Genomic DNA, 14,748 nt, shown 5'->3' on the forward strand with positions numbered 1-14,748 from the left:
TATATTAATTTTGTTCACATAACGGTTGTTTGTAACAGCCAAAACGAATCGAGATAGATATAGACAAATGTATACATAACCCTTGTGCACAAGTGCGCTCGGGTATAAAAAGTGGGGTGCTTTATTCCTGTAACTTCCTCCTGGTAGGCCCTGGATCAAATAAAATGAATTTTGTAAAATGCTTTGACATATTAGCCACCACTTAAAATCTTTCCAGATAGATGCAACCCTATTCAAAGACATGTTAGTGTTAAAGCTTGTTCAAAGATCTTCCGTTTCATACCCATATTGTAATATTAAATAAGCATACATTTTTTAATAAACGTAATTGCAACTTTTTAGAAAGGTGGCAACCCCACTCGGAAATATATTTTTTAATCCCTTCAAACGCTTTTTACAATAGAAATCGAAGTATGCTGTGGACCATTTTAATAATTATAAATTACATATGGGCAAATCCTAGCATTACGGACGTTACGTTCGGAGTTTCTTTTAACATTTTTGCCGTCAAAAATATTATAAGTAAACATTTTTTTTGTAGTATAAGGGAAGGTTATAGTTAGTAGTGCTTACGAGAACAAAATAATGGACATTTGAATTTGAGTTAATGTCGATGTATTTGCCTTCGAAATTTATGTTCGGACGTTACTAAAAAAGGAAGCGATATTATAAGCGATGATATGACCAAAGTCAACCGATTTACGCAAATTATCATGCATGGAGAGCAGAATCTACAAAAATACTTTGAAGAGGAAATAATGAAGTTTACAAAATCTGATATAAAAGCAAACTAAAGGTTGGATTAACTTTAAAACAGTTCGGGACGTTACATTACGGACCTTACCTTTTTTTTGTTGAAAAAATTTATTTATTTAAAGCGATATTGTTGTATTTAATTAAAAGGTATAGTGCTTAAAACCAGTGCTATTTAGAGTTTTGCTTCAAGAAGTAAGAGGGGCAAATCAGATTTCTCAAATAAATATGGCAAAAGAATATGTTGCACTATGCCTTTTTTGACACAAAAATGAGAGAATTCGAATTGCATGAAGTTTTTGCGATTTTGGTTGACTATTTCTCGGATTCGCCTATATACATATCTGGCAACGCTGTTTTTTTAAATTGTTTTCCAGAAACATTGTACAGAAAATACCAAGTCGAATGGAGAAAGCAGAACAAATCCGTTGAATTTTTAATACACTTAAAGCTGTTAAAACTTCAAAAAATCAAAGACACGTGTCTTCTCGGATTTTTTATAATTTTTGGACACCAGGTACTTTTCGATATACCACGGATTTGGATAATAGGCAAGCAACAATTTTTGCCACTTTTATAATCTCCTGGACCACAGTGCGATGTTGTACATTTTCCTCCATATAAAATAAATTTCGAATATATGTACATAAAGACAGAGTTGGACATTATTCGAATAAATTGTTATTTAGATAATTATTCGAATTAAGTTTTATTGGTAATACACTTTTTCCCAAATTATTCATTCACGAATGAGTTATTCGTGAATAAAACGTTTACGAATAAATTATTCGTGATTTTATTCGTTATTTGAAATAATTAAAAAAAAACTCAACTTATAAAGCACTGAGCAATGAGTTAGTTTTATTTCTTTTGTCACTGATTATCAGTTAGTTGTTATTGTTGATGTAGCAGTTTACTTAGCCTGCCTAGATTGGCTTGTCTCTTAGTCCATGTTTTTGCAAAAATGTAAATTTTATTGCGGATTCAGGTAGATTACCCATCCACTAAAAATGTTTGTTTGTTGTTTGTTCGCAATGGACGAGTGGGCAAAGCATAGGCGTGACAATCGAGAGATCCTGCTGCAGCGGTATTTTTATATTTTTTATATACTTTTTTATTTTTCAATTTAATTATTGAGATCAACAAACGTACACGCACACTCACTCACCTACTAATTCACATAATTTCACGTTTATAATATTAGTAGAATATATATGTATATGTATGTGTGTACCTTTGTTGTTTTACGTTCACTAAGTATTCAAAGTTTCTGATTGCANCAAAACTCGACTTATAAGGCACTGAGCAATGAGTTAGTTTTATTTCTTTTGTCACTGATTATCAGTTAGTTGTTATTGTTGATGTAGCAGTTTACTTAGCCTGTCTAGATTGGCTTGTCTCCTAGTCCGCATTTTTGCAAAAATGTAAATTTTATTGCGGATTCAGGTAGATTACCCATCCAGTAAAAATTTTTGTTTGTTGTTTGTTCGCAATGGACGAGTGGGCAAAGCACAGGCGTGACAATCGAGAGATCCTGCTGCAGCGGTATTTTTATATTTTTTATATACTTTTTTATTTTTCAATTTAATTAGTGAGATCAACAAACGTACACGCACACTCACTCACCCAATCATTCACATAATTTCACGTTTATAATATTAGTAGGAATACATATATATGTTTGTATGTACCTTTGTTGTTTTACGTTCACTAAGTATTCAAAGTTTCTGATTGCAAGTCATTAATAAATTAATATTATTGTAACTACACACGTACTTAAATATACAAATACATACATACATACATACTTACTAGGCGCATGGTTATTTATACATATGCATATATGTATGTATATGCAATTATCAAAAGCCGTTGGATTGAAAAAATTACTCCCACAGAAATGCTACAAACTAATGCANTTACTAGGCGCATGGTTATTTATACATATGCATATATGTATGTATATGCAATTATCAAACGCCGTTGGATTGAAAAAATTACTCCCACAGAAATGCTACAAACTAATGCAGACAGAGGAATAGAAAAAACCACACAAAAGAAAAAGTTAACTTTGTGCGGTGAATAAGTGAGTGTATTGTATTTCGCAGCTGCGTATCAAAATAAGTAGACAGCTACTAGGGCATTCAATCCCGAAGCATTTTAACAATACCGGGATTTCGGGTTGCAAAACTTCTAATCCCGGGATTCCGAGATTTTTAGGGATATTGACTTCATCACAAATTTTTGAATTTTTCAGTAGGTTCGTCTTTTTCAAATCACACGGATTCATTGTTCACACACACATCACATTTGGTCTTAGGGGAGCATAATGGCCCTTAGTAAAAGAGTACCTAATTTGATGTTTAAATATTTTTATAGTATTCTAAAATATCTACATATATCACTTGTCAAAAACATTTACTCATATTTGCAGAGATCCTTTTCCAAAAAACGCCAACAATGTAAAATGAAGAACAACTCTGCCACACTGTAAAAGCTTGTTGTGTTTTCAATTGCTACCAGATTTTTCGATATTACACAGTTCTTACACAAATTATTCGAACAAGTACAGTTATTCAGGCACGCCCTGAAATTCTCTTCCAAGTGCAAATGGCTCAAGTTCACTTTTAATCCAAATTTTGGTGTTCTGTATTTCTCGTGTTTCATGTCAAATGAATTAAAATTTTTCGTTTTCAACATCTCTTTCAATCTGTAAATGAATCAGTAAAAATCGAAGGATCCCGGAGCTGTAATCCCGGAATTTCGGGACATGGAAAAGTGTCCGGGATCTCACGGGATTCTGGATCCGGGGATTGAATGCCCTAAGAGCTACATATGTACATATATACGTACATACGTATGTATTAGGTCATTCAATCCCGAAGCATATTTTTTGCAGTAGGCTGCTATTCTCAGCAATCAAAGATATATCTGTGGTCATAAGCAATAACCGCCTAAGTCGAAAAACCTGAATTGGAGAAAAAACGTTTTAAACATTTGGATTGTGATGTTAACCTTATGGGGAAACCAAAATTTGATCCCCTCTAACTTTTTAAATAGCCTAGCTGGAATAGTAGTTGCAGAATACGATAGCATATATAACTCTATTCTTTCTTAATTCGTTTCATAGGTATATGAGAAATGGTAAAAAATTTTAATTGATTAAAAAATAAAAATTTTTATAAAAGAAGAATCGAAATTTTACAATAAGATCGAATGGATGGTTGCTGAAATATTTCAAAATCGGTCAATGAAAAATAAAAAAATCGAAAAGTCAACTTTGGGNATAACTTTTTAAATAGCCTAGCTGGAATAGTAGTTGCAGAATACGATAGCATATATAACTCTATTCTTTCTTAATTCGTTTCATAAGTATATGAGAAATGGTAAAAAATTTTAATTGATTAAAAAAATAAAAACTTTTATAAAAGAAGAATCGAAATTTTACAATAAGATCGAATGGATGGTTGCTGAAATATTTCAAAAAGTGTAAAAGCCAGCATAAAAATTTGTTTGCAAACAAACTCGCCAAAATAAAATAAAATTAGTGCAAAATTGGGGTCAATATAGCACACCGTGTTAACTTTCAAAATCGGTCAATGAAAAATAAAAAAATCGAAAAGTCAACTTTGGGTGGCTCACTTGAGAAAACTTGACTCTATACAATTATCATGGAGCTTAAATATGTCTAAAATAACTTTCATGAATCAGATGTGTGGAATTAATGTCAGCCTTAACTTCCATGAACCAAAAATCGATCGATGGTAGTAATTCCTCGACATAACTTCCATGGAACTTATGTCACGGTTCGGTGGAAATTATATCGAAACCCCAACTCCAAACGGCCATTGTATTTTTATGAGAAGCTACTTTTATGGCAGAAATACACTCGTAGGTTTGGCAATACCTACCGAAGGGCAACCGCTGTTAAGAAAATACCCTTTTTCTATATTTTTTTGCGATGTTGCTTTGGCCAGGGCTTAATACCAGGACCTGCGGAGTCGTAGCGCGCACTGCTAAACACTAAACCACAGCGGCCGCCATTTATACATTCATACATAAGTTTTATCAAAAACTGCACCCATTGCAAAGCTGATGATTGCTTCATTCAATATTTCCAGATTGTCCGAAGAAGAAGTCGACGTGCACGCTTCTGGAATATGGGGCTCTTATTCCTTATATACTACTGCGTTACTGTGTACTCAGCCAAGGGTGATGAAAAACCCGAAACTGCATTAAATCCCGACAGTTTGCAGGAGGATGGGGATAGCGCTTTAGGTGAAACATCTGATAAGGAGGTAGATCTCTCAGACGCCAATGCGGCTGATAGTACATTAGGACCAAGTGTTACAACGGAGGTAAATAAAATAGATTCCTATTAAATTTAGGAAGTATTCATTTTACATTTCCTTCCTCTTTAGGGTGCCACCATTATGTCTACAGCACCAACACATACTGCTGCTAAACATGCCGTTCCTACTTGGCGACCGAAACGAAATTGTACTCCACCCGCTATTGAACAATTCCCACAGCCATTGATGGGCAAATGGGCACGCCAACATGGTGGACTCATCATTCATATCATCGTTGCCATATTTACGTTTTTCGGTTTGGCTATCGTTTGCGATGAATACTTTGTCGCCAGTTTGGATCGTTTATGCGAAGGTATGTATGTGTGTGTGCAAATAAAATATTTGACCTCTCTATTTTCCATTTCCTTACAGAACTTAAACTTGCACCTGATGTAGCGGGCGCCACTTTCATGGCGGCTGGTAGTTCGGCGCCCGAATTGGCTACAGTGGTGATCGGAGTGTTCTTTGCAAAAGATGATATCGGCATAAGTGGTGTTATTGGCTCGGCGGTATTCAACATTATGTTCGTGATATCGGTTTGTGCTCTCTGCTCTGGAACTGTTTGCCAATTGAATTGGTGGCCTTTAGTGCGAGACTGCTTCTTCTACAGTCTATCCATTCTGGTTATGCTGATCATCATTTTCAATGACGTTATCTCGTGTGTAAGTTTTGCTTTAAATGCGTAATTTACTTTTGAATTATCTGTATATATCGTTACCTTAATTCATAAAGGCCCTAACCAACATTTTTTTTAGTTTAAAGTTAAAGTTTAAGTCCTACCTGTGTTCGATTTTCTTTTTATAGCGTTTTTTGACTTTTCCTCCATCAACGCTTACATAGTTCAAGCTCGTTCAGGTATGAAACCTGTGTTATTCGAGGAACTTTCATAGGCTTATAGGCTTTGAAAATGTATTTTGTATCACCTTTGAGGTACAAGCGCCTTTATCTCACCTCTACCTTAATATTATCCCCGTTTTTCTGCAGTTTAATAACTCAAAGTGAGTTCTCATACTCAAATCAAAGTTAGGAATGAGCCTTGTTCAGGAAAAGGTTTTAAATAAGTACACTCAAAATATCAGAGGAGGTTCTCTCTATAACAAGTGCTTGCAAAACTGCTGAGTTTCCAATTCGTTGACGGGAGAAATCTCCTTCGGTAAAAAGGTCAGGATCAGTAACGTATTCGATTATTCGCTTTTTTTTTGAAAACCGGTTTTCGCATTATTTAAAAAAAAGGTAGTTTGAAAAAAAAAACCCGGTTCCCTATTTTCAAATCAAGAAAAAACCGGATAAATCATCAACTCAAACCCCTTTGAACTCCATCATCGGAGACCACCGCCACCTATTGCAGACGAAGAGCTCGATTTGCTTCCAGGGTCTCACGATACTTTGAAACAACTCCACCCTAGATATTGTAGGAGGTATGTATAAAACTGCCACTCAGCAGGCCCTGGGTTCAAGCCCTGTTCAACCCAACAACAAAATATAAAAAAACAAAAAAAGTTTTTTTCTAATAGCGGTCGCCCCTCGGCAGGCAATGGCAGACCTCCGAGTGTACTTTTGCCATGATAAACAGCTTATCATAAAAATACAATCGCTTCAAATTGTAGGTCCTTTCCTTTTGTGTGACAATATCAAGGCGAACGCCACAAACCGGAGGAGGAGCTCGGCCAAACATTAACATACAATCTATTTTATATAAACTAATTGAAATCCCGTTCTATTCGATTATAAAAATCCGATTTACTCAGTATTAGAAAAATCAAGATTTAAAATGAAACCTCCTAAAATATTCAAAAGAACTGGTTGAAACCGATTTGGAAAACCCGATGTTTACTTTACGAATCCTTATTCGTCGAAGAAGAACCAATATTTTCAATTGTATTCCAGCTACTTTCCTAAAAATTAATGTTTCGTTAAAATTGTATGCCCTATGTTTATTTATACGTATGTATGTATATACATATGTACGAATTTAGTTGGATTGGCCAATTTTCTCCTCTTCTTCTTCTTTCACAGTACGAAGCGGTATTCATGTTGCTCTGCTATGTCGGATATTGCGTTGCTCTTACATTCAACACGGAACTGGAACGATGGGCTTTATCCTTAAATTTACCATTCAAATTGCCAACCAAAGAGGAACAATCGTCGCTGGTGACCTACAAAAATATGCCCGATAGTTCGTACACACAAGGCACACAACAACAACAGCAAACGAGTTTGACACAAGACGGAGCCTCCGGATCGCAACAACAACAACAACAGTCAACAAGCGAATATCAAAATTATGGAGATCCAAATTCTAGTTGGGATCCGAACGCCGCTTGGGGCGAAGATTCGTCGACAAATCCAGTGGGAGTCAGTGTTAGATACGGCCAACCACCAGGCGAAGATGACTGGGGCACAAATACATTTACAACCTCAGGACCCGGCTCTGGTCATGAAAATTATGCATACAATCCCGATCAACCGGATGCAGTCGTCACACCAACAAATACAAATGATGACGGCAGCAAACCGGTTGTCGGCAAACCACAGCCAACTGGCGTAGAATACTATAAATCATCTGACAAGTCGAAAGAGGCACGCCCCAATCCATTGGAACGTCCAACGGCAGGCGGACTTCCAACACTGATCTCCTGGTATGTCGTCTATCCCATACACTATTTGTGCCAGAAAACTATGCCGGATTGTCGCACTGAGAAATACCGCAATTGGTATCCATTCACATTTATCGTGTCGATGATTTGGATCTCCTTCTATTCGTATTTTATGGTTTGGATGATAACGGTGATTGGCTCAACATTGGCCATACCGGACACGGTTATGGGATTGACATTTGTTGCTGCTGGTGTATCTGTGCCCGATGCCCTAAGCTCAATAGCGGTAATCAAAGAAGGTTTCGGCGACATGGCCGTATCGAATGCGATTGGCTCGAATGTCTTTGATATCCTAGTGTGCTTAGGTCTTCCGTGGTTTATACAAACGGCCATAATAAAGCCGGGCTCGCACGTCAATGTCATTTCGAAAGGTATGTATACTACATACGTACTTAATTAATTTTTTATTTTTATTTTTTGTAATGAGTGCGAAATGCTACATGCATGTATATATGTACATATGTACTTTTGTATGTATGTACGTAAATACATATGTACATAAATACATATGGGAGCTACTACTGCATATTTAAGTAAATCGAAGTCGTTGCTGAGGAATGGCTATGGTCAGGATTGTGCATATGTATGTAATACATATTTAATTGAATGCATATTTGCTTGTGTATGAATGATAAGCAATTAGTTTTATATAAATTACTGTGTGCACATGTACTTATGTAAGTATGTCTTTTGCTATTATTTTTATTCAATCAAAGTTCAATTGTTAATACACACCTTCAATTTAAAATTCACTATAGTTTTTTTGTTAAAGTAAATGCAATTTAACCAAAGCTAAAAAAGTTAAGTATCGTAATTAGCGATTTGCAATAAATTCTATTTCACTATAGTATGCAGTTGTTGTCGGATTATTTTTGGGGATTTTAAACTTACAATACAACTGCCAGCCCTAATTTAAGTCTACAAATTTTTTACAACATTAATTGATTAGTTGCGGCTCATACTCCGAATATGCCCAAAGTTTTAACAGAAAACCCCTGTAAGCTCATTATGTCTAGGTTAGGCACTTGGACATAAGCATCCGTCACCCTCAACTGTTTACCTGCGACCAGAAAAAAATCGTGCTTTGGCATATGTTCCGCCTTCGCTTTTCTCGATGAAACCGCCTCGAGAATACCCTTCTTGTCCAACTCAACCGCAAAGCAGTTTCCTGCTATCATTATAGCTCAAATAGTACTGATATAAGTCTAAATACACCAGAAAAAACGAAAGCAAAACAAAGAGAAGTCGAAAATGCCCCTGCTAGCTTTGAGGGCAGCGTGAGCGAGTCCAAGAATCTGCTAATCACTTGTATATTAGATTAAATATTTACCTCATGCAGTTGAACAGCTAATCGACTATTTTCTTAAAAGGTAGCAGATGACAATAAATCCCAACTAACGTATTAAACATGATAAAATATGGCTTCCACTTCGATAAATGCATCTAAAATATTTACTAGTGAAGACACCGATTGGATTAGTGGAACGTTAGAGTTTTCAAGTAGTTTTAAGCGAAAACTGGTTTTCGTTTGACAGATTTTACATGGATGAAAATACAAATTGTAGTTCGAAATCCAGTTATAGCAACTAAAACATGGTTTTCGATGTCGGTCCGAACATGGTATTAGCCTTCTTGATGTCATAAAAATAATTTGCTAGATCTCTTTAGTAAAACTTCCAATATGGCACGAACGAGAGTTAAACTCACACTGTGAATATGGCCTTAGGCTAGGTAGGATTTTCGTTGCTGTCCCCATCCAACGTTGGGAAGAAGCACAATTAGGCCGTCGCGTGGGTCCATTGTTATATCATAGGAAAGGCTCCTTATATGTTGCCTATTCCTGAAAATGAAACCAATTCGTTGATGTAATGAAGGTCTCAAAATCATATACATATCTAAACGGCCCTAAGTTAAGCAAGAAATCTTCAAATACTTAATTCTTTTATATGCATAGTACTTATTTATTAACTTTTTTTGCACTTAAAATGTTGTAAATTTTTTAACTTTTAATATTAAATACAAATAAATTGTTGATATTTTTCACTATAGACTTTTTTGATATATCATATGTACATACATACTTTTTAATCCATGCATATGCAGTATAACTGATTTTGCTCCTACCGATTCAGCAAATAAAAACTTAAGATTAATCGTAATCCAAACAGAGTATTTAGTAGAGTTATTCGATTAAAACTGATCAATCCCCGCCACTGCTTTTTAATAACCCCATCATGCAATATGGCAACGTTGATCCGGGGAACACCTCGTTAATTCGGAATTATCTCGCGAATCAACTGCAGTTCATCAAGTCCTAGAGTTAATTCCCAAAATTAATTTGGAACAAGGGATTTTTTCATGACACTACTGGTCAGACCAGCAAAAAATTGCCGAGTGGTCAGAACTCTGTGCTACAACTCACCAACACCTAGGTGCGAGTCCCACTCCGAGCGATTCTCAAAAATAATTTTTTATTATATATTTTTTAATTATAAATAATTTTATCTTTTTTATTTTAGTTTATTTTCTTTTCATGTTACTCAAATTTTTTAGACTTCAATTTTATTTAAAAAGGGTAATATCGTTTATACTGGGGTACAACTTTGATCAGATCAACTACGCCGTTAATGCGGATCAACGTAGCCGTGAACTAGCCTCCATATTTCCATGCTGGATTGAAACACTCTGTATTGATTAAATTAAAGCATTAAAAGTCACGCAAATAATTACGACCTTTCCCTTACGGCTACTTTAAAGGCTATGTAGGGCGTTCTGCCCTTTTACTGACGATTTATTGTCAGAGAAACTGGCGTGAATGTAACCTCTTGCTATGTGATCTTAGGGATACTACCAGTGACAAGCGTACTTCGGTTAGAGAGACTAGGGAATTATGCGACTTATCACTCTTACCTACTAAATAAATACATAAGCATTAAATATGTTGCATTAAATATGTATCATCGTCGGAATAAAGAAGTTGTACTGCAATGCATTTTACACCGAGCGACAAAACATTTTACACACGCAAAAAGGAATATATTCGCGAAACTAAATATGGGTAAATTATAATAAAACTGCCTACATAGTTTTTCCCTCTGATGTCAGGTTTTTTAAGGGCTTTGGTATTTAAAAAATTATTTTAAAAATTCAGTGCAATGTAGGATGACAATATAGGTATCATTAAAAAAATCTGTAGAACTATAACAGAATAAATTTTTTGGTACATAAGGACGAAGGGGTACGGAAAATGTCCTTTACAAATTTTGTCCTTAAATATCATTTGCAATATTTATTTTTTTTTTAACTATTGTTTGAGGACTAATGTACGCACGACCTCATCATCGATTTTCGTCCTGCAAACTTTATTAACTTAAAAAGATAAAATTTATTAAAAGCGAATTTTCAATACCTATTCGTTCTTGTAAACCAAAAAACTTTATTGCTTTTAAATTTTACCCGTATTGTTATTCTACATTGCACTGATTTTTCAAATATTTTTTTTAATCAATCATATCTTGAACATTTGAAAAAAATCTTGACGTCAGAATGAAAAACTAAATACGCAGTTTAACTGTATTTGGCCCATAGTTTCATAAGTATATCGATTCGTTCGTGTGTTTTGATTGTTTTTTTTTTTTGTTTTTGTCACACGGTTTTATATAGTATCAGCACTGATTACTTTCAACTTAACGTATTTCATAGTAGATTTTATTGCTAAATATGTATGTCACTATGTACCTACTATTTACGTATAAAGTATTGAAATTTTTCTTAGAATTTTGTTTACAATCACGTTACTATTGATGTAACTTTTGATGCATATATACATCCATCATTTACATAAACATATTTTTATCAGTGCTTATAAATACATTTCAACTTTCTCACCTCCAGGTTTGACATATTCCACTTTGTCACTTTTCTCGACGGTCATCTTTCTCATCTTATCCACACATTTGAACGGCTGGAAATTGGACAAACGACTTGGCATCATCCTAATGATTTGGTATTTATGCTTCATAACATTGGCATCGTTGTATGAATTAAATGTATTTGGATACATGAACCCACCGGAATGCACCAGTAAATATTAATAATAAGATTCATAATTGACAATTACTTGCAGAATTCTACAGAATGTCATAATATATGTGTATTGTCTTTACTTTCAGGTGATTACTAAGTACATACTAGACCAAATGTGGCTGTAATAAATATATATAAAAAATAATAAGGAGGAGGCTAAGGGCACAACAAGTTATTGTAAAAGCTAATCAACAAATCACAGAACTAAGTTGCACACAAACAGATATTTACAACTGTTGATGTATGTTACGTATTTGCGTAAGCTCAAAAAAAAAAAGTTTGTAAAACTGGGTCGACGTCAAGAAGGTTTCGCAGATTACGTATCTACGTACATACATATGTATGAATGTAAGAAAAATCAAAACAATGTACACACATCTACATATAAAAAATCCATACATACCTATTAATTGATACCCTGCAGTAAAATTTAGAGACAGTCTGACAAAGCGCTAGTTCCGAACTACATACTAGCGGGACAGTTGAAACTTGCGTTGTAAATGTGCAAATGCTCACTCTACTCGTACAATACGAAAGTAGCAAGCATCGTTGGTCGTGAGTTCAAATGGCGGTGGGGGCAGTTGTAAGTTTTCAAAGTTAATGAATTCAAATTGTTTCGTACAGCTTACAATAACTTTTATTTTTATTTTTTTTTTAATAAAATAAGTGTAACAAAAATGGAATCTGTAACAGAAAAGAAAAAACAAAAAAATTTCCAAAAATCGAATCTTAAAAACGTTTTTTAATAAAAAAAAAAAACTGTCCAGAACGGAAGCGGTTAAAAACTAGTTGCAAAGTAATGCACTGGGCGACAGTTGCCACCGGCAATGACATGTAAACTTGGACAGTCGAAAGCATTTCTTGGGTCTAGTTCTACGCTAGTTCTAAGCTGGTCAGATTTTCTGCAGGGTATGTATGTATGTATATATATATGTGTATGTATTTATGTATGGTTTTGCGCAGAACAGATGCCACTGGTAGTCTTGAACTGGATTTTGTTGTGTTGCTAAGCGGACTGGATGGCTGGCTATGCAGTGAAGCTGGACAAATGCATTTGTTAAGTTTATTTGATTGTTTGATCTCTCGTCTTCTTATTATTCTCCAATCCCATCAATCGCATCCTCTAACGACAAAGAAGAAAACAGAAGCATGTGCATAATTATGCACTTACACGGCGTTTACATAAGACAATTTTGCCAAGACAAAAGCNACTGGGCGACAGTTGCCACCGGCAATGACATGTAAAACTGGACAGTCGAAAGCATTTCTTGGGTCTAGTTCTACGCTAGTTCTAAGCTGGTCAGATTTTCTGCAGGGTATGTATGTATGTATATATATATGTGTATGTATTTATGTATGGTTTTGCGCAGAACAGATGCCACTGGTAGGCTTGAACTGGATTTTGTTGTGTTGCTAAGCGGACTGGATGGCTGGCTATGCAGTGAAGCTGGACAAATGCATTTGTTAAGTTTATTTGATTGTTTGATCTCTCGTCTTCTTATTATTCTCCAATCCCATCAATCGCATCCTCTAACGACAAAGAAGAAAACAGAAGCATGTGCATAATTATGCACTTACACGGCGTTTACATAAGACAATTTTGCCAAGACAAAAGCAATGCATTCACACTTTTTCACTAATACATTCACACTTCCCTCATTGTCTTCGTCACTGTCCTTGATTTTTCGAAGACAGTAAATTGGACAATTAGGTCACGTCTTAATTAATTTGAGAAAAAGAGACAAGACAAATCACAAAAAATCACTGAATTATGAAAAAGTGGTTTGTATTTGGATATTTTAGTAAATAATATGAAATTCACGCCAAACGACGCTAACGGCGGTGGCTGAAAAATAGGTTCTCTCCGTAACAATCCGGACCGGATCCGGTAATTAGAGAATAAGCGAAAAGTTTGCTCTCAAAAATGGAACATAATCCAGGATTACGGGAACGCAAAAACCACATTTCGTGCCCCGAATTTGCGAAACAGCTGATTCGCGTTGTTTTTGTTTTTTTTTCACTTAAATGTAAACTCTTCGAAATTTAATTTTCTTTTCACAAATTTGATTTTAGGTATATATTGAAAATATGATTGAAAATACATCAACAGGCCATTCACTATTCCTTAAAAGCACCAAGTAAATGCAGGCAACATGTAAACCCAAAACAGCTGATATGCACTTTGACACTTTATCCATTTTTACCCGGAGAAAATGTCCGGACTATTTCGGGACTTACGATCCAATACGTTCCAATTTTCGCCCTCTATTTCCCATTTTGTTGAGTACGGAAATGATTTCTGGGCTATTTTGGGCAACCGCGTGCGGGAAAGAATCTTATGTATTGTGGTCATAATTATTTGGACGCCTACTTTACACAACAATTTGACAACTAATACATATTCTCAATTGTCTTGTCTCAAATTGTCTTATCTAAACGCAGTGTTAGGTATACATATGTACATATGTTTGTTTTGAAACGACAGACTCGAACCTACATACATACATACACACACATGCATTTATTTTTGTAGGTTTTATGATTGCAAAACAGACTTAATTAATCATCGCTACTCAGCGCATATGTACATATAAACATACATACATACATACGGAGAAACAAAACAATGTGTGTGGGCGGTTGGGTGGAGAAGGTTTGTGCATTGAACAAAAACAATAATAACCTCGACTTGGATGGTAAATTTGCATTAAGATTGAATTGAATATTTTATTCTTATTCGCATGACACCTCCCGCCCAAGAACCATTGCTTAATAGTATGTACGTCACTGTGTAGGCGGTGAACATGTGTGTGTAACACAATTAAAACTTCCAGGTAGATATTGCAAACACATAACAAAATGAAAATAATGTAATACATAAATACATAACTGAAATTAGT

The 14,748-nt window shown here is 35.1% G+C and overlaps 1 protein-coding gene across 2 annotated transcripts; it reads left to right on the plus strand.

The window, feature by feature from the left end:
- The first annotated feature begins 4,864 nt into the window (after positions 1 to 4,864).
- Positions 4,865 to 13,763, plus strand: LOC108371493 (probable sodium/potassium/calcium exchanger CG1090). 2 transcript variants are annotated; one of them, XM_017627072.1, is made up of 7 exons: positions 4,865 to 5,111; positions 5,175 to 5,418; positions 5,478 to 5,767; positions 7,122 to 8,133; positions 11,657 to 11,845; positions 11,935 to 12,196; positions 13,224 to 13,763. In XM_017627072.1, the coding sequence occupies exons 1-6, from the start codon at positions 4,914 to 4,916 to the stop codon at positions 11,943 to 11,945; spliced, it is 1,944 nt and encodes a 647-aa protein (XP_017482561.1). In that variant the 5' UTR covers positions 4,865 to 4,913; the 3' UTR covers positions 11,946 to 12,196; positions 13,224 to 13,763. The 2 variants fall into 2 exon arrangements, with proteins under 2 accessions (XP_017482561.1, XP_017482562.1); XM_017627073.1 differs by lacking the exon at positions 13,224 to 13,763 and adding an exon at positions 12,812 to 13,002 and having other exon boundaries at positions 11,935 to 12,188.
- Positions 13,764 to 14,748: the final 985 nt, after the last annotated feature.

Source organism: Rhagoletis zephyria, unplaced genomic scaffold (genome assembly GCF_001687245.7).
Source record: "Rhagoletis zephyria isolate East Lansing unplaced genomic scaffold, Rhagoletis_zephyria_1.1 Rzeph_scaffold_05023, whole genome shotgun sequence".
NCBI classification, from domain to species: Eukaryota; Metazoa; Arthropoda; class Insecta; order Diptera; family Tephritidae; genus Rhagoletis; species Rhagoletis zephyria.